Here is a 23,666-nt window from a genome sequence, read left to right as displayed (position 1 = left end):
AAGGGAATCTGCTCGGCAACTCCGAGCGCCAGAAGGGAGTGGCGGAGGCATTTATCTTATAAATGTTGACGCTGAACACATTCAGGCCCCGTCTTGCAAAAACGACATACTGTAAATATTAATTATTTGCCCTATTGTTGGCCATCATCGCTAAGAGAGAAGCATTTGTTTTGATGCTAAGCCAGAACGGTCTGGGAGATGATCCGAGGATCCGAGTTTTTAATGCCATGGCAGTCTGCGCTCATTCTTATCCCGTACAATATGTGTGTGGTAAAGGTGAACGGATGCTTCATAAAGGCCTGCTGACTGAACCGCCCGCTCTTTAAATAGTGCGGACACAATTATGTCTCCTCTCTCACTGTCCCTGTGACCTCACCAGATGACACGCACCTGTCAAACTCCATCAGCGGAGGCTTTATCTGAGAGATCCTGTGCTCGAATCGCTCGGGGACACGCGGGTCAAGGTTATCGCTGGTGCCGTGAGGCCGAGCAGGTGAAATGCAACCAGAACAAAATGAGGTGCTGCACAATTTATGAATCTGTGCTACAATCTATACAATTTCTGAAAGTTTTCACATTAAGGGAGGAAAGCTGAAGATGCTCTTTTCCATGCAATAAGAGTCGATTTAAAATTGTCGAATTTCAACAAGAACAAAACCTATAGAAGGTATAATCAGTGTTGGGTGTAAATAAGTAATTAGTTACTGTAATTTAATTACATTTCCCTTGAAAAATTAAGTAAGGGATAACTTATTTTTTCTGTAATTTAATTACAGTTACTTTTGATGTAATTAAACTAAATACTTTGTGTATTATATGTGTGTGCAATAGTGGAATTGACATCAAAATTCAAAGTCTAACTTTAAAATCTGTGCTTTAACGTATAATGCTCACATTTGTAATACTTTGGTCAGTTAATAAGAGTACTTTATGTAGTTTAATATTATTTATTTGAATGAATTAAAAGAGCCCTTTCATGTCTATCCTTCAATCGCTTAACTAATCAAGGTGGATATAGGATATAGAAAGTAATTAGTAATAAGTAACTACATACTTTTTGGAGAGAGTAATTTGTACAGTAATCTAATTACACTATCGAATATGTAATTAGTAACTAGTAATTAATTACTTTTGAGAGTAAATTACCCAACACTGGTTATAATGCACCACATTCAAGATGACAACAAACTAAAATTATAAAAAAAGTTTGCCCTCTAGTGCAGCTCTCCAATCTCATTCCTATAAAATATCAGACGCAAATATGCTCCATCTAGACATGTTGCGCCATGTTTGACATCAATAACACCAAACAGCATTTTGCTAAAGCACAGTTGACAGAATTGACATCCCTACAATGTAATTAATCTCAAAAATCTCTTTCCAGTTTGCCAGCGCTTCTCCTTGACCCACTTTTCAGCACGCTGCTCGAATAAGGACGATGACTTTGAGCCAAACTGAGATGGCGGGAGATCAAAGAGCATCAACCTTCAGCCTCTGAGGGACAACAACAGTGGCATAACACACTAAATATTAACCAGAAGCAGAAAGAGTCGTTACATAAGAGATTACATGCACCGTGAGGTAAATGCAATACCTGCTTTTCCGCACATCCCACCTCACCTCTGTTCAACACACTCCCCGTCTGGTTTTTGTCTCTGTTGGTGAGAGAGACATGGTTAGACATCTCATTTAACTTAAAAATGTGCAGAGAGTTAGTGTGATAAAGTCACACAGATGTATTTTTGGAACGTTAAATCATTTGCAGGTGGTGGTAGATGCATGTCCTCAACAGATTAGGGCAAAGCATAATTCTGCTGACGGTTTGGGTCCCCTGAGTCCAGCATCCTTCCTGATTTGTAGAGGACATCTGCAGAGGGGACGGGTTTTCTGACTGGCTTGGTTGGTGCACCTGGGACCAGACAGCCCGAGGAATGCAAAATTAGCAATGCACAAAGCAGTTTTTGAGAAGTTGAGTTTCAGTGGAAAATATTGCACTTTCACTGATGTGTGGACCAATTCTTATAAAAAGATGTGTATTGAAGTATACTTCTTTTAAATTTAAATATTTAAAAACGTATACTTTCAGTCTACTTTGTCATTTACAGGATATTTAAAATAAAATGTTCAAATGCTAAAAAGTGGGCCAATTTATCGTTTAAAATAATTACAACTATTTAAAATTTTCTCTTGAAATCAAATAAAATGTCATTTTCATCACAATATGACATATTATTATAATATATAAATAAATATGATTTAAATATTATATATATTATAAATATTATTTAAAAACATAAACTAAACAAAAATTATCGCCTATGCAATAAACTGAAGTACGTAGTAGTAAGCTGGGTCACTAATATTATTAACTGAAAACTAAATAAAAACTAAACTAAAACTGTAATAAAAGATCAATTAAACTTTGTCTTCTAGCAAAATAGAAAACAAACAAATATATAATGAAATGACAAAGGCACATAACAAAATTGCTAGAAGTTATACTAAAAGGAACATGAAAACTTAAATATAAAAGCTTAAAACTATAACTCTGGTGCTTAGTAGGAATGAAATAGTACACTTTCAAGAATACTGGTACATACTACATAAAGTACACTTAAAAATGTACTTGATCAATTTAAAGTATACATTATAAATTCGAAGAATAATTTTTTTAAAGGTAAGGGTAAATCCAATATCATTTGGCATTTCCATTTATCTTAACAGAAGTTTATTGGCTGCTGCAGCCCCATCTTATGCTTTAAACATCAGGCATAATAATATAATAAAATATTTTCAATTAAAATATTGCTTTCAAAAATGGTATTTCATCACACATCTACTTCTGCAGTCAACAGAATATTTGTTGTGCCATCACAAGCTAAAAGGTGCGTGTTAACAGTCAAACCCTGAACATTGATGTGCAAAAGTGCCAAGTTGAGTTTTTTCAAGTAGAAAAGGAGGGTTTTTGGCATGTTGCCACTGGAGGGCGATCTTACTTTATCACTGGCACGTCCCAGTGCGTTCTGAAATCCCTGATGTGCATTTCTTAGTTATTGTGTCAGGGGATTGGCATGAGATCAACCATGTGCAAGCACATGAGTCAGCTTTACAGATTATAACTGAACAAGCCACAGCGGTTTCAACGGTTTAACTGCCCCTAACCCATCACAGCTCTGTGGGGAAGTCGGGCTGCAGAGCCAAGTTGCATTGATATTTCAGTTGAATTTTCAGCCGGTGATGCTTTAGAGCACGATCACATTAAAGTATTGATTTTAAGACAGTAACAGACGTTTCCTAGAAGCTTCAGACGAGCTTCTGTCCTTGCTGTGTTTAGGTCATCATGCGTGGGGGTAAGGTTTGTTTATATGGGATATTTGTATACGTGAAAATCTATTTGAGAGTGCATTGTTATAAATAAATGAACTGAAGAATTCATTTAAACTCTGCAGATGACAAAATAAGATATTTTGAAGAATGGTGGTAACCAAACAACATCAGCCTCCATTGACTTCCATTGCACGGACACAAAACCACAGAGACATTTCTCAAAATATCTTCTTTTGTGTTCCACAGAAGAAAGTCGGATACATGTTTTGAACCACGGGAATGTGAATCAATTATGATAGAATTTATTTGGGGGGTGAACTATATCTCTTTAATAAAGCAATGTAATTTCATCAATGATCCCAAAGGCTTTCATTGAAAAATGACCTACACGTGGACGTTGGCTCTAAAAACATTGTGTGCCAAACATTTGTTTGCCAAAACATTATTAATAAACAAAAAAACAAACAAAAGGTGTCGTTTTGTTTTGTTTTGTTTTGTTTTGTTTTGTTTTGTTTTGTTTTGTTTTGTTTTGTTTTGTTTTGTTTTGTTTTGTTTTGTTTTGTTTTGTTTTGAGGATCGGGAAATGACCTTGAATTCGCCACCACCTCCTTCTCCATAGATGTGCCAACTCCAAGCTCTGCCTCCTGTTTATTTACTTGTCATTTCATTCAACACCTTTGACACTGATGTGATGTACAGGACCACATATAAAGCGTATAACAGCAGTGGGGGATTCGAGTTTCTGCACTGTGGAATATGTTAGCGTAAAAAAACAAATACCAGATAAGAGTTCAGCTTTGGGTTGTGTAGCCTAATGTTTGTTCAGTTGTGCAATAATGGTCATTTAAACTCAACGCCGGGTCCATTATCAAATATCACTGTAAGCACTCGTGTCGAGGTGATGTTAATCGCTCAAGGTTTAGATGTGACCTTTAGATTTAGGAGGTAAGTGTTTGGCTTTTCTTCGGGGCTTTCTGGAGTGTTTGACTTGGAGTAACTACAGGCAAACAGGTGCGCGTGATGCGCTGCTCTCGAGTTATCGTGACGTATGGAAAAAGCGAGTGCCATAAAACCAATCACATGATTTCCTCCGTCCATGGCCAAATATTTGCCGTGCTCTAATGGCCTTGTGCTGTTCTAACAGACGGGGGGAAATGCTGTGTTTGAGATCCATTATCAAAGCGGCATGCTCGGATCACACAGATGCGGCGTGTGCTCGTCCATCTGTATCTTTACATGACCACACATCCTCTGGTTGACCAGGGGACGTCCTGACACATATTCGGTTTCTTCTTAGTTTCCTAAGACCATAAACTGGAAGTCTATAATAAACAATCGTCTCTGATTCTGCTTAATCAATATTTGAATCACGATAAAAATTGGCTCAGAAAACAAACTCATTTATCTTTTCTGTTCTGGAAGCCTTCTCGCTCACCTGACACAGTTCTTTATCATGATTTTTATACGTAGCCCAAGAAAAACAAAACATGATTTCAAACACCTTGCATCCAACATCTTACAACATCTTTTAAAGCTAAATGGCTCAGTGGGGGTCACGCTCTCATCTATCAAAACTTTTAAACATATCAGCATTTGTGCAATTAGTTAATAGTTAGAAGAACAGTTACGAAAAACCAAAACTAAAAAAAATTATATGGTGTGTGGCATGTATTATTGTAAGTCACATGACCTCTCCAAGAACCTCAGGGTCAGTAAAAAAACTTGGGTGAAAACCAAATATGATGGGTCACGGCAGTATTACTGATGTAGAGTACCTCATCCATCTTCTGTTGTAAAGCATGCATGTGAAACGCTGAAACACTTGAGATTGAGAAATTCTCTCTTTTCTGGGAGAGGAGACTTTTTTTGATAGTTCCAAGCACTTATACTTTCATGTAAGTACAGCAGAGAATATTGGGTGCACAGAGAAGCTTTTCCACAGGAAGAAAACACACACACGCACACGCACCCCTCTCAAATCCATACCAGACAGGACAGATTCAAACCACACTGACTCAGTGATTTTTTCTTTCATTTGGTCTTTTCCATTCTGTCCTGTCAGTGTGCAAAGTGCTGATGTTGGTCAACATGAACCCCCCACACACACACGCACTCGCACACGCACACATGTATATGCACACGTGGCATAATGATGCCAAATACCAAAGCCATAGATGGTGTAAGACCACAGAGGAACATTTTTCAGAGGGAAGTTCACAGATTCAAAGTCTTCTGCAACTCAGTAACTGAAATTTCATCTTGAGTTGAACATTGTAAGTCTGCGAACAAATGTGCGAACATCGTAAGTCTAAGAGAAGTGATCGTTTAGCTCGTCTCAACACGCCATGTAATTTGAGGTATTAGGACAAGTTACTTATCAAAGCACTGAACATATGATCAGGATGATTCAAATCCCTAAGAGAGAGAGAGAGAGAATGTGCTTTGGCCTGTGGTTGGGGAAAAATATCAGAGCCATTTTTGCCCGAGTGTAACGTGGGCACACCAGTCTGGCACTACGTGGAGATGCCACAGCTATAAATGGAAAATCAAATGTGTAAAGCAGAGGAACCATGAGACAGAAAGAGAGGATAAGAGAGAGGGAGGAGAGAGAAAATGAGTGATGGAGACTATGCAGAAGTAACAGACACCTTAAACAAACTTCAGAATTCTGCAGTTCTGCAGAACAGGTAAAGTTTTGCAAGATTTTATTTATTTATTTATTTAGCACACTGAAATTTGTATTCAGCACTAGTCCTTGATTTTTTCTATCCTGAAAGACATTGACTCTAATACTGTATCTATAATTGACAGCAATGCATAACCTACGAAGCATGCGGCTCATGTCATATGTCAGTGATGCAGCTATTTCAACAGCATTACATTGATGCGGCACATTTCGACCAAACATGCCCTGAAAACTTACTTGTGACTCCTGAAATTTAAGGTATTGTAGTTACTAGAATGCAGTGTTCATTCACATTATTGTGACTGTATATATATTTTATGAGCCAAATTGGAGTGAAACTGAATTCTGCTTATGTGTGAACGCGATCACACTCTCTCTCCCTTACTCTATTTCTGTCCCTCTCTGTAACTCTTTCACCCTCTTCCTTTTGCTCTCTTGACATATGAGATCAGACCACTTTTACTCAACGCGCACACACACGCGCATGCACACACACTTTGATGGTCTTCCAGAGGTTATAACTCACCTCTATTTGTTGGACCCCACATCTCCCCAGCTTGTGGTTCCTAAGGACTTCCAAATCTCCGGCAGTGGTGGTCGGGTCACTCGGGCCATGGCGGGGGGGGGCTGGTGGGCGGGACGGGTGGACAAGACCCACACTAAGGCCTCTCATAGCAGGCATGGTTGGAGAGTCTGCAAGGTCACGTTACAGCCCGTACTGTCCACTGCATAGCGCTGTCATCTTTCCATTTCTGAGGCCCACGGTGATGACATCGTCCCTAAGTGCAGCACAAAAAAAGGGTCACAGGTCTGTAGGTGAGAGGGAAGGACAGTAATTAAGGGTTATGGGGGATAAAAGGGAAAGTAAGAAGTGTGCGCGTCTTTTGTTTGTGTGTCAGAGCAACAGCAGGTTAAAGAAACAAACGCAAGCACACACACGCACACAAACATACTAAGTCACAGTGTCCACGGCTTTGTGTATTATAAAGGAAGAGATTCAGTTGTGTTGTGTTGCTTGCCATGTGTACATGCACAAACCCAGCAAGCACTAAACATTTTCACAATGTTGCATTTTTGTTGCAGTTGGGTTACCAAGTGTTGCGACGTTTTTAAATGAAATGACATGCGCTTGATAAAATATCTGAGCAAACTTTGAAATAAGTTTTGTTTTAGTCGCAAATGCATCTTCATTTTTAGACAACCAGAGTAAAAATATATCTGCCCAGGATGTTTTCACAAAGTCTCAAAATACTGATGCGCAAAAGCATTTTTGTTTGACGAAAACAAAATCCTTGCAATGTTTGTATAATATTTTGTATACTAACTAGGTTTGTAGAAACCTTTTGAAGGTCAATATGAGACGCAAAAGGTTCTTATGCACATCCAGGTGTTTACGTCACATCCAATTTTTGTTCAATCCAGTACTCAATTTTAAAAAAATGTATATCTTATTACCACTTTTACGTACATTAAAAACAAACTAAAAACTCCAAAACATGGTCAGTGGTAAAACTACCAAGTTGCTTGCAAAATTGCAAAAAATCTTTTGCATTCTTGATGGTGTAGTTTTGACATTGACCAGCAGGGGCAACGATGTCATGACAACCAGACAAACCCCGTTCCCGTTGGCAACGCCCGGAAAATAACATGTGTTCATAAAACATTGCAACAGCGTTGTCTGCAACGTTACGGAAGTACAGATGCTGTGTCCTGTGTCAATCTCATCTGTCATGTGAAGGAGGGTACTTATCTTTTATAACATAAAGAAAAAATGTTTTTACAACATGATTGTGCTGGCTGGGAAATGTGTGATATAGAGAAACAGAGATTAAAGTGTGTTGTGAGGTGGTGAGATCATAGGCTACAGGTATAAGGGTCACATATTTGCTTATTTATGTCATTGCTGTATCTCCGCTTTATCTGCATATTGAACACCTTGTGTGTCTGTTTGTCTTTTATATTAGACTACTATGACTAACAATAAAGTGTCAAAAATGACAATCTTTCATTCTAATGCCATGGTATTTTGAACATCTACCATGTTGTTGTTCATACATTTGAGTGTGTTTTTATTGCAAAGCAACAAAGCAAAAGCTAATGAGATCTGTGTTCAGTCTGTGACTCCACTTGGAAGAAATCAGATACTTTTCACCCTCAGCACAGCTGATCTCATACCAGCCGGTATCAAAGCGTTTGGATTCAACCTGAACCCTGGCCGCCACTCAACCCCCATAAAATGCCTTATAACCTTTATAAACACACATGGACTCACACACGCATCAATTAAAGCCTGTCATTCAAGAGCAAAGTCATCAAGGTCACAAACGCTACATCAGATGTTTAACTCCAAAACCACAGACAGCGCTGTTTCATTTGATAGTTAAAGCTGCCACAAACCAGAAGTTTATAAATATTTTGGAGAAAGACCATTCATGTTGCTCCGAACACAAATGTACAATAAAAGTAGAAGGTGACTGTGGCAGTCGAGCTTCGTGAAGGAGAAAAAGCCCTGTAAAAGCAATAAAAAGAGAGAGTAAGAGAACCTGCGCTCAAACTTTATTGCTTCTCATGCGTATCAGGTTTCCACCGACATAAGGTGAAGTAATAGACAACAGAAGTTTCATTTTTGGGTGAAGGAATTAAAGTTTTCCTTTGTGCACTAAAATCATCTATCCTGAAATCATTAGTCCATTAAAATATAGCAGCATAAGCATTATGGTTATGAAACAAATACAAAACAGTACTTTTGGTACACACTCTTCAAAAAAGGTGCTTCAAAAGGTTCTTCGATGCCATAGAAGAAACTTTTGGTTCCATAAAGAACCTTTAACTGAAGAATCTGAAGAACTTTTCTGTTTCTTTGTGGCGAAAGAGGTTCTTCAGATTATAAAACAGTAAGAAAGAGATGGTTCTTCAAAGAACCTTTGGCTGAATGGTTCTTTGTGGAACAAAAAATGGTTCTTCTACGGCATTTTTCAGTTATTTGTGTTCTTAATATGCTAAGAAAATACAGGCTGCTAAAGCCATCAAATCAGTGTGTGTGTTATATTGAATTTTGTGTCCATGAGAGGTCAGAGTGAACAACCTTAGATGAAACACACGCACACACACACACACACACACACACACACGCACACACACACACACACACACACACACACACACTCTGAAGCTGTGTGATTTCAGTATGCACATCAACATTCAACACACGTTTCAGCCGGTCGTCACTAAACACATCAATATTTTCCTCTGCGTGTGGTTGAACAACGTATAAATCAAAACAATGTAAAAATCCAATATCATTTTTCCGGCCTCATGTAACTTAAAACGTGGAACACAAAAGAAGATATTTCGAGAAATGTGTGTTTGTGTTTATACACTGGAAGTCAATGGGGTCCAATGTTGTTTGGTTACCAATGTTCTTCAAAATATCTTCTTTTGTGTTCTGCAACAGGAAGAAAGTCTTACAGGTTTGGAATGACACGACGATGCGTAAATGATGAAAGAATGTCCATTTTCCATTCGGTCCCTTTAACAGAGCGTTAAACCTGTAAAAGGTCACTAAAACAACTCACCTAACTGAACACAGCTGAACGTGATGAAGTAGTTCCATGTGACTTCTGGTAAAATAGTTGGCTGGGTAGATAAAACTGTTTCGTCTTGGATCCATTTGATGAGAATTAAAGAGTTTCCCAACAGCAAAATGTCATGCAAACTCATGCATGCATAAATGCTGGAATGTCACTCACGAAAAATCAATTTAAATCCAAAGCCACTTACAATGCATTCAATCTACATACATACAATACCTGCATCACATCACTTTTAGTCACTTTAACCACACAAATCCTCTCTGAGAAGAGACACTAATCACACGTCAATGATCTGAACGGCCTGGAATGAAGCTGAATATGTGAGGAATGCCTTAAACTGGTCTCCTAGCAACCGTACCGATTAATGACTCACACGAGAGCAAATACAAACCAGACAACATGTGCGAGTGTCATCAAACACACAATATTACACACTGTGTCATTTAATAAGCTCATCTCCAAAATATGCTATTGCATAGGAGCCTCAAAAGGCATAACGCAGGGGTTCTCACTTGGGGGTCCGGGCTCTTTATAGGGCCTCAGTAAACTTTGCTAAACGTCTTAAACTAATTCAAAATAAACTGTCATGTTAAAAGAATGAAAGTATATGCACATTAGGAAAACAGCTGTTTATTTTGTTTGTCAAGTATAAACTCGCAGTGTAATTATTTTGATGTTCGTTTACCGACAGTACTGCTTTAATTTGAATGCAAGCAGATTTGTTTTCTTTAGAGAAGAAGAGGAAAAATCACAGCCTGTGCATATTGATTTTGACAACAGGGGCCAGTGCGTAACGCACATGAAACCCCTCACTGCTGATCCTTTGTGCCTGGCTCTTAACCTTTGTAATGTCAAAGGTTAAGAGTCAGGCACAAAGGATCAGCAGTGAGGGGTTTCATGTGCGTTACGCACTGGCCTGTACCCTTGTTTCATTCACCTTTTCCTTCATCAACCATCTTACTGTATTTCTCTCCTGATGTTTTTCCCTGGTGATATTTAGACAACAATTTAACACGATGAGTCACACGAGCCTAGAGAATAAAGAGGGACTCGAATGACCCATAAAAAAGCACAATGTTTATTTCAATTGGAATGATTTGTCTTTGACAATTTGTCAACGCGTGTTTGTGTGTGCGAAAAACTGTGTATTTAGTCTCGCACGAGTGTGCGAAGGTTGTTTACGAAGTTTCGAAACGTGTGATTGCGTGTTTATCTTTGGTGCAAGAAAGATGGAGAAGGAGAAAGATGTTCGGAGAAAGTGGCGCACTAACACGCACACGGCCTTCTCTCCACAGAAAGAACAATTTAAAGATATATTCCACCAACACGTTACTTCTGCTTCATGCATAATAATAATAATCCTCTTAAACAAAACAGAAAGCTAAGACAGAAAACTACAATATTATGGCACTGAAAGAAAATCATACTAATGACCTGTAATGACAGAGCTGGCAATGTTACCCTTAACAAATAAGTATAAAGTCCTAAGTGTATTTAGGATGGTGGAAATTCACTGGGAGGAAATTTCTAAGAAGTGTCTAAAAAGTGGATTGAAAGTACACTACTTTCGATTTAAAGACGTATACTACTAGCATACACTTCTTTCTTGTACGAGTACTTGTAAATGTAACGTAGTGTTGTGTTACTCATTATGAAAATCATTTGCCTTAAACACACACTCCTTTGTTTATTTTAAAACTATAGTTTTGGGTTGACACTTGATTATGACAAAACTTAAACCTACAAAACTTAACATGTAACTTTTATAAAAATAAAAAGAACCCTGAAATTATACAGTATATATGAATTTCTATCTAATATCTCCCTCTCTCAAGACGTTGGTTTCTTTCTCTGATGCCACGGAAGAGCTGGTAAATATAGATTTGGGTGCCAGTGCCGCTGGCGTGTGGAAATGCACGATGTGAAAGTGAGCACGCACCTAATCTCACACTCACATGTACACACACAGGTGTAAAACCAGATGATTGTGGCGTTCCTGTCACACAGCACGTCTCTACTGCAGGGTGTGGACTGACTTTGATTTTTAAAGACGAAGACCTTGGTCACGGCACTCTGTTGGAAATGAGGGTAAATTCCAGTTTATTTTCAGCAACATGACAATTTATTACCGCTCACCAAACAATAAAATCATAATGAAGGCATGCACTGTGCATCTCTGATACATGTAACCAAATCAACCAAAACTGAAACCTGTTTCTATGCTCAGTACACACACTATGCCTGTCAAAATGTTTTTTTTTTTATTTCAAGTTATGATAATTATGAACTTTCAATATTTAACTTGGCCAGCAATACTATATTAATTGAATGCTTTGGCCTTGAGAATTGTTCTTTATATAAAATCTACTATAATGTAATAGTGAAGAATGAGGACACGCAAATGGTCTGATATTCTTATAAAAAACACACATTGTAATATATTGTAGGCAAATATACTTCAATATGGTTAAATCAGTAGCATGTCACGGGTACAATAATGGCACCATTTCTTCCATCTTGCACAGCTGTCAAGGTCTAAATGGGCTTTAACCCTGCAACCTTCCGGTTCATGGCTTGTAACTCTTTAGTTAAACTGATGGGGTAAAGTCCACAGGATTCAACACTATGATGGTTTAATCGGGAGACGGGGAGCTGCCTTTCCAAAATTCCTCCGCTAATCGCAGCTTCAGTGCACTTACAACATTCTTGGGGTATTTAAGCAGCCGAGGGCCCTGTGCTTGTGGAGAGAGGCTGGCAACAGGCTTATCCTACATTTCATAGGTAGTTAAAATTGCTGCTAAGCGTTTCACATGGTCATATTGTGTTAAATATAGCGGTTAATCTAAAGCAAGTGGCGTGTCGCTCAGAGTAAAATCAGCCGTTTCAAAACAATCACTGCACTCTTAAACAACTCTTAAGCCTCATTAACTACGATCGACTGACGGCTTCCGGATCACATGGACCTGTCAGATGGGGTTTAGAGGTGGGAAACCTCTGGAATGGTTATAGCTGGTTGAACATTTGCACGCTTTAAACCAAAACATTCAAATAATGTTGTCCAAGGCTGAAGTTGAGGACACAGTAAGAATATTTTGAAATGGAATCTGTATTGGTGCAACCAATCAAACTGTAGGCAACATTGCACATCCAAAACAACAAATACAAACCGCAACACATTTCTGTTAGTCTCGGCACTCATTTGATTTGGCATTTATGCTATGGACACATACAGTCTTATCAAATTGTCTCGTCTTGTTCCTGTCACTATGGAATGAATTTTAATAGACGTCAGGGATTTCTCAGGCTATAGCACTCATTAAAATACAGTGGTGATTTTCCATTGAATATAGCTTGAAGGCTGAAACTTAAGCTGACAATAAAAGCAAACAGTCGAAGTCCCAGGACGGGGACTTGCGGAACCCCTGCAGCTCAGTATGAACTCTGATTCAGTGACTTTGAACAGTGCCATTGAAACGTCCTGACGTTCAGCCCAGAAACATTCATCAGAATGCTGGCAAACTGGACGAAGCCCATACAATGCTGTACAATAAATGCTGATACAACCACGTTACTCAAAGATTATTGTCCAATTTATCATATAATACAAAATCCATTATAAATAGCTTACTGATAACGTTAACGTTTCCACACAGCAATCTAAACATTATGTTGTGAATAATAAATACCTCTGCCATTGGCACCTACAAAAATATACTCATAGCTTTTTGCAAAAGTTGTCGTCACCTAATCGTATCGACACATCAAAAGTATAATTCAAACAAGGTTTTATAGAAAAAGGGCAATATAATTTGAAAATAAATATGTTTTACTACATTACATAGACACAAAAAAATGTTGTTAATAATAAACATATTTACAGGGAGTAAATAAATAATGTTTAAAATGTAAATCTGCACATCAGACTGCTGGGCATACTGTTAGATCTTATTGTAGTAAAAGATGGCATGGGATCGGTCTGTATGTGCATTTGGCTGTTATATTAATATATGATGCGTATGACACACTTGCCCACGCACAAACGTCAACCTCTTAAGCACACACGATCACATTTACACAAATGTCTAGGATGGATGGCACACGCACACACACACACACTTTTGCAGCACGTTGGCAAATTCAAGGCAGTTGGCAGAGGAACTTGCTCATCAGTTTCTAGGAATGTTTTTCTGTTCTACTAATATTGAAACAGCACGAAAAGATTTGCAGACGGAAAACGGGCGAGAAGATCCATTTCAACACTGAACATAAATAGGTCAAATTAAATACAAAGAAAGAATACTGAGAAAAACAAATCATAAATTACTGAACTGTTTGAGGGAACAAAAAAACACTCATCCTCTCAGATCCCTAGTAGTGTGATTGCATGAATCTGCACGAAGTGGTTTCCCAACATATGAAGAATGAATATCCCTTTAAAGTGTGAATGTGACCAAAATCTTCTTGGGTTCGTCTGTTCAAGGTCAGAGCTTCGTGCAAACATTTACCACAGTCGCAGGTTTCCATGGCATCACCGTCTGACATTCCAATGCCGGAGTCAAATCAGTCTCTCTTACGGTCTTTGCGTCCATCTCGAAAAACGTGAATATTGCGCTCGCTGTTCTCAAACAAACAGGAATGATTCCACATCGACACTCGCTCATGTGTTGCAATCTTCCACACAATTATTCATTCGTTTTCGTGTAAGTTCACGCACAGTTACCCCAAATCCAGTGATGCGTTCCGTCAAATGCTTTTGTTTACGGGTTGGTGCAAGCCAGCCGCGATCAGAAACGTTTTTGCAGGTCATTTCTAGACACCCTTTAGCAGCAAATCAAATCCTGCGCTTTGAGTCTCTAATGGTAAAAATATACAGACACAACATTTTGTCGACCCCCCTTCCCCTGCAATTCATTCTCACTGCGATGGCTCAAAAAAAGGGGATGCTGAAAATTGAAAGTGCCGTGAGTTATTGGTGAAATATTCCATCGTGCCAAAGTCTGACCTCCGCACGGTTCACCTCCTCGGTTTGTCACATCTGAGGAGAAAGAGAGAAAATATTTGTGAGAAGGCGCCTGTACACGAAATCTGACTTGGAGACAAGTGAGAATCTTTTGGATTTCTCGACTGTTTGTCCAAGATTATCAATATGAAACATTCGCTCACGTTACATTCCTTAAAAATGTCTCTATACGAGTTTTAGACATCTCGTAAGAGGCAGTAAATATCAGTGTATCAAAAACACTGAACAAAAATGACATTTGGAGGTACAGTAGTCAGAATCACTCATGTGACCATAGCGTACAGTCGGCTGGAGGTTATCGCAAAATAAACACCCTGTTTGGGTTTATTTTATGATAACATACAAATGTTAGGGTAATAAAATCAACCATTATAAAAAAAACATTGAAGGCATACAAATCCACAAACACACACTTGCAAGTTCTTTCGTTGAGTTCCAGATTTCGAGACCTGCAGTCAGCTTCTGAGTTTTTACAGGAGCACAGACACGTCTCTGGGTCTTGAACGAAAAACCTTCTCCTCCTTTCCGAGCATGTGCTACAGCAGGGCTCACACTGAGTGCTGAGGAGAGAGAGAGCGAGAGAATGGGAGGCGATGGGGGAGATTACTGCTAAAACATAACCATTACGATGACATTAAACACGAAGCATTTTCACCCACGCACACACACTTCCACGATGCCAACACAGGCACTTGGCAAGCGGCACGTTTATCCACCCGGGTGCGGTCCCGTGATCGCCCCGTTCTGAGGGTCCGTTTGTAGAAAGGCTGAAGTTAAGCGGGATGCGGCCATGCAGCTGCAAGCTCAAATGATGCAAGAAAACACGAGCAAACATTCATGTAGCCTATCACATTCTCTCAAACTCATGAGAAGCAAACTGGAATAAAAGTCAGAGAGAGCAGGAGAATACGTGTGTCTGTTTATTGCCTCTTGCAGGGTTGGGTCATCAGTACATACGGACAGTACAAAAAATCATGAAAGTTCACAGAGGTTTGTGTCAACAGAAGTGATTTCAACCCATATAATATCTCAGGTCTGTTCACACCTAAACCTTTGACACAAAAAAAAAATGTACGTACAGTACTGTGCAATAGTCTTAAGGCCTGTCCACACCGGGACGATAATCGCACGCGCTTATCGCCAGCGTTTTTCGGTGTCATACCCAAACGGTTTTCACTGGCGATGAGCCGAGTGAACGTGCAAATTCACTCCCTGACATAGAAGCCGCTAAATGAAAAAAAGAAATACCCCGGTACACAAGGTGGTGCTGCGCAACTTATGCTTCTTACACTCGCTTGTCACACAAAAGAAGAATTCATCTTGCTTCCTCTTCGTCAATGTGTGCTTGAGCGCCACCAAGTCGTGTTTTACTGTAACTTCAGCAGCTCCAGGCACGTGAACAAAAGCGCCAATCTCATTGGTCGGCCAGTTTCTAACGCGGCGCGTCAAACCAAAAAAACGAGCCCGAGGCGTTTAAAAAAATTGACGCTTTTACGCCTGGTGTTTTGTGCGTCGTGCACACTCACATTGGCGCCCTTTGTTTAGTCTCGAGGCGTTAAACGCGCGCGATTATCTTCCCGGTGTGGACAAGCCATTAGGCCACCATTGGATTTCAGCAATGATGTTTAAGCAACGCTATAATTTCTCAATCTTGATATAAGAATACAACCAAACAATACTGAAAATATGTATGAAGTAGAAAGAAAAACAGCTTTTATAATATTGCTGTCCTTCTGAAACCTTTGATGTCCAAATTCACAGTTTTTCAGGAAATGGGAAAAAAAACAATTTAAATATTTAAATACAGTTTTTCAAAGTTGACTTATACTTTTTATTTGTTAGATATTTGCAAAGAACCAGGGACAAGCTTAAAGGGTGACTAATAATAATGATTTATGGAAAAAAAATAATGTTGCCTGAAGAAGCCGATTTTTTTGCTTTGTGTACATATTTTCCTGTATTTTCTCTTTGGATCTTAACAAAGACACTGAAAAATAAACAACAAAGCCCATGATGGCCTAAGACTTTTGCACAGTACTGTAAACTATTAAGAGTTTTAACATCATACTGCAAAATCTTGTATCTGGCAGCTACATTGTGTTTTGTGAAGGAAAGCCAACAGTGTATTTCGATATCTCTTCCTTAAATCACATAAATAGTTTCAATGCAAAAAAAAAGACATTTAAGAAATAGTTCACCAAAAACTAAAAATTCATTCACAGCCTCATGTCATTACAAACCTTTCTTTTCTGTAACGCAAAAAAAGACGATAAAAGAGAAGGAAAAGTCAAGCTCCAAAAATAATGACAATGGGGTGAATTGTACCGTAAAACAAACATCTCCGAATGAAATCACAAACTGTAAACTCATTCCATTGCGCTTTCATTCTCATTGAAATATTTCTCAAGCTGAAACTTCACAGAACACATGGAATTGTCTTTATTATGTAGAACGTGTCACATGTGAAGCTGGCTTACTCTGAACATATTTAGTAGCTTGAAAAACTATAAATGTGACAACGGTTATAAATAAGTGTCGGCAATTGCATCCGTTTAAAAAGGAAAAAAGAAACATTTCTCAATGCTCGGGAGAATCACCAAAGCAAACAGCTTGACAGGAGGAATTTTTATTTCAGGGTGAACCATCCCTTTCAATCACATTTTCGCTTGAGCATCCAAACCCGGGTGAAACGAAAAAATGACATACTCGGTCAATTGCTCTTGCATTCTCTTTCAAACATTTCTCAATTCTTGGGAGATTCACCAAAGCAAACAGGCTGTTTGACTTGCGTAACACTGTGAGGCCGAGCTCACGGAGCGGGTCATGAACAAACTCACAGCCACAAGAAAACATCTCGCACAATCCTTCTCATGTGACAGAAAGGACAGTGCGAGGATGTCGGTAAGTCCTATCACACAAGAAAAACAAAACCATTCAAGAAAAACACTTACAAAACAGGAAACTCTGCAGTGATTCCAACACAAATATTGTGATAGATTAGTAACCATTGACTGAAAGCCATGCTGGTGGGTGGGGTGAGCGTGCACATCGGATACCTCTCATCCAATCAGAGAGCTTGATTTATCGAGGCACAACCGATGGAGCGCAACAGTAGGGTTCTTCATAAAGAAATGTACAAAAAATGCCAAATGATGTTTCTGGTTGTATGTCAGTAGCTTTGAAACATGAAATAAAAGAAAACTCGGTGGATGAAAAAGGGAGACCGTTGCGCTCTATGGGGTATGAAAAATCGTCTTTAATAATTTGGTCATGTTAATGGTTTTAGCATGTTCTTTAGGCGTTAGTGACTCCGAAAATGTGGTTTCGTGGGAAGATCAGTTTGAATGAAATGTGGGAGGAGCTCATGGATGAATGGCAATTAAGAACGTGGGACATGATTAAAGGAGGCGCAAAATCTCCTCCCAAATTAATTTCACGACCAAGAGTGCCACATTCAGGTGCAGGTGAGAGGAGGCGAACGCAGAGGTGACGTACAAATCCTGCTTTTTTTCGCGGTTTTTCTTTCCCTTTCGCTTTTGGCCTTTGCCCTTCCGGGGTTTTCTGGAAAGGGAACATGACAAACAAAGAAGAACATCGACAAACAAGAGCTGAATCCCAGTTGTTGCAACAGATCAAGCACACAGTCAGATTGCACTAAAATGATCCAGATGGAAATGCCAAATACACATGTCCCACTAAAACACATCTGTCTCTTCTTATTGTTGTATAAGCGCCTGACACAACAGCCAAACCCAGAGGACGCGAAACAAGGACGGGAAACAAAAAGACGACGGCCACGCTCGGGGAAAAACTCGCCAGTTTTCCGCAATTTCTCTCGCGGGGAGTTATGGATAAATAAACAAGACATTAAATCTTCAAAAGCTTAACAAATACGAGAAGAATTCTTGGCTTTGTACATTACAAAATAAAACAAATAAAGAAATAAAACTGCTCCGAGTATATTAGCGGCGACTAATGTTCACAACACATACAGTATCTATAAAAGCTCTTTAAAATAAGAGTTATAAAACACCCTGGCATGTCAGGCAATGGAATGTGAACTTTCCCTTTAATCATGCAATCTCACTGATAAAGCACGTGCCCGACTTCTCGTGTGCGTTAATGTTTGAGTTTTTCACTGACGATACGACAAAATTGAAATGAAATTGAACAGAGCTCCTAACAACTGTCATGAAGTCCAAGTTCTTTTAGCAGAACATCAGGACCATAAAGTTGTTATCTCCGATGGCATTCGCTCATTTCAGAGGTCAGATTGCATTGTGTTATAATCTCGGGTTTGTTAACCGCCTGAACAAGCTTCTGTGTCAATGGGACACTTCAGAACGCATATATGCACTTTTAAAGCCCCTGGAGATAACCTTTGACACTACGTCAGACAAAAGATTCAGCTTCAGTTGACAATGAAACATCCGCTCCAGGGTGAAGATGGGGTTGACTGACCGCTGCAGTATCTCTGAGGAGTGGAAACGAGTTCATAAACAAAGGAAGAAAACGGCGTTATCGCCGGACAGACGCCTCCCTCACCTCAATGAACCTCAGATCATAAAAGGAGGATGAATGCGGGACGAGGGCATTGAACTAGCGGGCGAGAGTCGCACACCTGTTCTCGCCGGGCTTTTTAAGTGCCTGAGGGGGCGACTGAATTTACGCCTCGGAAAGCAACGCCACGACGAGATCAGACAGCCGATCGAATAACGCTTTAGGGGTCGGAGATAACCTCGGCTCATCGGCTAGACACCTGTGGACAACTGGGATTATAAGAGCAACCTTTACGACTGGGCTGGAACAGATTTCTCACAAATGTTGAACATTTAGTATGTTTTGAAAAGACATTAAATGATTCACAGACTGTGAGCCGTTAAATTCACGGTTGCCAGCAAATTCATCTTTAACATCGACAGCTGCGTCACTAAACCCTACAGCAACATCTGATGTTTGCGTTTGATCCAGCGGTGAGGAGCACTACTGTTCTTTCACTATCAGATGTTCTGCCTTTTTGTAACATGAAAAGCAGATGAAGGGAACAGAGAAACAGGAAGGAATACACCCGGAGATACGAGAGACTGAGATAAAGACAGAAAGATTAGGAGACAAGGAATGAATGAATGAGAAGAATGGGAGAAAACAAAGCGAGAGCGAAGGCAACCATGCACACACACAAACAAACACACACACACGCACCGACTAAAGTAATGGCACTCACTTTTCTCTTTTCTCCAGAACATCTTTTCTCGGCCTGTAAAAAAAAAAACACAAACAGAGCGGGACATTACCTCACTAAACTTCTTTGTTTGGATGTAAACAACACACACAAACACACCAGTGGCCTGTATCACGAAGCGAGGTGAACAAACACTGAGTTGCAGAGTAAGATACGAGTTGACAAAACCAGACTAACCCAAACTGGTTTAGATCAGGTTCAGCTGTAGCACAACGCTTGGTCTAAACGTTCTCTGTCAACTCGGGTTTGATCCAGAGATTGTGAGGCGCGCGCACCTAAAAGTGTGACACGTGCAGCGAAACCTGCCAATCACATGGAAAGCGTCATCAGTTTGATTAGGCTATCATTATGAAAGAAATGTCATGAATTAAAAAACATTTACAAGGCCGGAATAAACACTACTGACTATATCGATGCAGAATCAATTGATTTCAATATTTTATATAGGTTTACAAAAAAACTAAAGGTAATATGTTCGCTTCATCATATATATTTAAGTTTGTTTTAATACGAATATAGTTATATTAATTTAAATGCTATGTTTAACATTAATTATCAACTGATATAATAATTATATGAATCTCTTATCAACTTTTTTTCATTTGGAGCGAGAGATACATGGGGAGTGGCTTCACTGCGTCAGATATGGGTCACTTTTCTCAGAGCTGACTGGTCCAGTTTTGGTTTGCGATCTCTAACCCAGAACAAAACCTGCTCCGGAGCAGGTTAGCCGTGTAGCCTAAGTCACCATGGCGACGAAACCCGCTCCAAACCAACCCACCTTCTTGAGCCGGAAAACTCAAGAGCATGCTCAAACTAAACGTGAACTTCACTTGGTAAAAAAACGAAATCGGTTTCGTGATACAGGCCACAGGTAAACATGTGCATGCGTGTTTATTACAGCGAGGATTCGTACCGACACTGGCATTCACTATGTTCTGCAAAACTCATTAAATAGTCGCCCTGATGGTGGAGTGGCCTGACCCTTTTGATCTGCAGAGAAATGCACAAAATTGAAACAGCAATACCTAGAAATTGAAAGGTGAGTTAACAGATTGGCATGTATATTGTGACAGAAAGGAAGTTTAGAGTTGGAGGGCTCTCTGACCTCGAGGGTAGTGTTGTAGGTGACGGTGGGGGTGCACTCCATCATCTCATCATTGCAGCACCCAGCGCAGCGGGTCAGGACCACGCAGGACGGGATAAAGATATGCTCGATGTCATCGGGATATTCCTGCTGAATTTCCACCAGCACTTCTCGAGGACGGCAGAGCGACCTGTTGTACACCTCCATAAATGGCACCACTGCAAATAAGACAACTGGTAAGTTTTTCAAATTAAAGTGCCATCATTTGTTTAGGATTATGTTTCCTTTGTTAATATTGGAGCCATTCCAGTGAATGATATTATGAGCTCAGAACAGATCGAACAACGTAGGCAGTTAACACTCAGATGTACGTGTTTAAAACTAACACATAATACATAATCTAATGTAGGCTACATCGAAACTACAGTGTCCGAGAAAAACATTCCGCGACCGTCCGCCAGATGGCGCTGTGTTCCGGAACTGCAGGCTCCATGTGTCAAACCTCTGGATAACCCAAACTCACCGTCATACGTCCTTCTGCCTCCCTCCTTGGGTATGTAGGCACTCTGTGGAAAAAGACACGACATATTAATCAGGATTCATATATTAAAACGCTATTTGTCATACATTCGGTTCAAACAAATGAGCCCTAACGGGTTTGACTAGTTATGAACCACGCAGCCAGGTTCAAGATGATGCAACAAATTACCTAATTTCATTTCAAATCCAAGGTTCAGCATAGAAGTGAATGCAGACAAGGTTAACCATCGCAATGAATCATTCCGTGTTTGTGGTTAAACATTGCTTCTTGCGTAATGTTTTCACTTCGGCGTTATGTCTGAACCCTCACAGTCCACATGGTCTCGTATACGTACAGGGGGCAGGGGCAAAACTTTGGGTATTTGGGGCCAAAAACAACACGCATCTCAGATGCTTCGTCACGGTTTAAAGCACGCGAATAGGCTCCGTGGAGAGCCTTTAGCTATTTACTAAAGATTTTTTAGTAACTCCATTAATGTCATTGTCATGAACTTGATTAGGCACGACATACGCCGCAAAGCTGCATAAGAAACCTTGTAACTTTTCCACTGATAGCCTACTTTTAAAACTTCCAGTCTGCTATGAGGTTGGGAGGACAGCGCCATGCTACTTTAAATCTTACAATAGGCCTATATGATCATTTCTGTGAAATAAATGTCTGATTTACAGCGATCTGATACGCTGGTGCCCGTGTGCGCAAACTGCAGCTGCGCCTTTAAAGCGCCATAATATCACCAAGGTGGCTATGATGGGGCCTTCACCAAAATCAACAACAAACTTACAAAAGCTTGGATGGACTTAAGCTGTTTGTGTGTTTCTCCACAGCTGTGCCTGTCTGTAGCTTTAAATTTGTCCAATGTGCTGTGGTCACATTTGCTTGTTCGGGTCGTTTTGGATAGCTTGGCCAAAACATGGTCAATGACCTCACAAGGAGAAAGCAAGGACGTCCAATATAGTTGCGCAGAGACATGCCAAATAACCTTATTTAAAAATCTCCCAACAAGGCTCCTTCTATCTCTCTCTTTCTCTAAATATAGAGATATAAAACTTACCTTGACAGCTGAAAAATACAGAAGCGTCACAATAAATAACTGGAGCACGCGGACAGCAAAGTTCATGATTGAATTTATAAGGCGAATAAATCTTTTTAAAATCCTATCGGACGATAGGCGCACTTTAGCAAACGCATTGGTAAAGGTCTCTGAAAGCAAGTTAGACATGAGTGGAACCTTCTTCAAGCGGTGTTCTGGTTATAGGGGCAACAAGAATCCCATGTTGGTCCCACAACACACATGCGGGCGAGACACCCGAGAGAGCAAACCCAAGCAAAAGCGTCTCTCAACTGTTGCCGATTATTTTCAGGATATCCAGAAAAATGAGAATCCAGGACGCAGGACCTCTCACATTGTTGAGAAGGAAGGCAATTTTCTCCCCCAAGGTTGTTACAATCCACATCACAAAAGTAATCCCATGCTTGGTTTGCGACCCGTCTCCAAGTTCGTTGGGTTCATTGGGAAAGAGCAGAAAGATCACTGCAAGATGGTGCAACTTTGAGCCTTGCCACTATACTGTATTGCTGGAACGTACAGTGATACCGATCGCAACACAAAGAAACAGGGGAGAAAGCGCGAGAGAGAATGCGTTATCCAAGCGCACGTCTAGTCCGGTGAATAAAGTGCGCTTTAATTCCGCTTCCTGTTGGATTTGACGACTCGGTTCTCAAGATCTTGCCTTTTAACGCACCGCTGTTATGAATGGTGGAGACGCCGTCGTTCCACGGTTTTAAGCGCGGCTTCGGCTGTGGGTCAGAGCTGCGAGTGAAGTCCGTGCGATTGGACGTGTAACCGCGGTGGGCGGGGCCATAGTGGTGTCAGCGTGGGCTATCGGACGGACGGATCGGACTTCGAGTGTTTCCGTTAAGTTCAATAGGCAAACCTTGATTATTGATCGCGCAAATTTTTAAAACGCGAGACGCGGGTCTCTCCTGTATTGCTTTCCGTGTGCAAACATAAACAGAGAAACAACTCATTTAGAAAAACAATAAAAACTCAATTTTATTATTTGGTATTTGTATGCATATTTTTATATATACAGGTCCAAAAGTAAGACACTACCAGTGCTTATTTATTTAAACAATGTAACTTTAAATAATTAACATTTCTAATCAGTCC

At 39.9% G+C, this 23,666-nt stretch overlaps 1 protein-coding gene and 1 long non-coding RNA gene across 3 annotated transcripts; both read right to left on the bottom strand.

The window, feature by feature from the left end:
- Window positions 1-696: 696 nt before the first annotated feature.
- LOC130547523 (uncharacterized) lies at window positions 697-6,594 on the bottom strand. The gene is made up of 3 exons (XR_008961889.1): window positions 6,540-6,594; window positions 1,595-1,655; window positions 697-1,494 (listed from the first exon to the last, which is right to left on the bottom strand). It is a non-coding gene; the product is annotated as an uncharacterized LOC130547523 (long non-coding RNA).
- A 5,066-nt stretch (window positions 6,595-11,660) lies between these two features.
- vegfab (vascular endothelial growth factor Ab) lies at window positions 11,661-23,429 on the bottom strand. Of its 2 annotated transcripts, XM_057324313.1 has the most exons (8): window positions 22,548-23,429; window positions 21,479-21,521; window positions 20,977-21,173; window positions 20,785-20,861; window positions 19,851-19,883; window positions 18,122-18,187; window positions 15,040-15,186; window positions 11,661-14,641 (listed from the first exon to the last, which is right to left on the bottom strand). In XM_057324313.1, exons 1-8 carry the CDS (start codon window positions 22,713-22,715, stop codon window positions 14,620-14,622), a joined length of 753 nt encoding a protein of 250 aa, XP_057180296.1. In that variant the 5' UTR covers window positions 22,716-23,429; the 3' UTR covers window positions 11,661-14,619. The 2 variants fall into 2 exon arrangements, with proteins under 2 accessions (XP_057180296.1, XP_057180297.1); XM_057324314.1 differs by lacking the exon at window positions 18,122-18,187 and having other exon boundaries at window positions 22,548-23,414.
- Between the last annotated feature and the right edge of the window lie 237 nt (window positions 23,430-23,666).

The sequence above is a fragment of the Triplophysa rosa genome, linkage group LG24 (assembly GCF_024868665.1).
Source record: "Triplophysa rosa linkage group LG24, Trosa_1v2, whole genome shotgun sequence".
Lineage (NCBI taxonomy): Eukaryota > Metazoa > Chordata > Actinopteri > Cypriniformes > Nemacheilidae > Triplophysa > Triplophysa rosa.
Note: the sequence above shows the minus strand (reverse complement) of the source record. Positions and strands in the feature narration are given on the sequence as shown.

What these genes read in the sequence shown, in the direction of transcription:
- vegfab (XM_057324313.1), bottom strand. Translation starts at nt 22,715, where the DNA reads ATGTCTAACTTGCTTTCAGAGACCTTTACCAATGCGTTTGCTAAAGTG. An exon ending in GTTCTGGAGAAAAGAGAAAA is followed by an intron (nt 18,188 to 19,850) that starts GTGAGTGCCATT and finishes TTCCCTTTCCAG; the next exon opens with AAAACCCCGGAAGGGCAAAG. An exon ending in CTCAACGAAAGAACTTGCAA is followed by an intron (nt 14,642 to 15,039) that starts GTGTGTGTTTGT and finishes CTTTCTCCTCAG; the next exon opens with ATGTGACAAACCGAGGAGGT.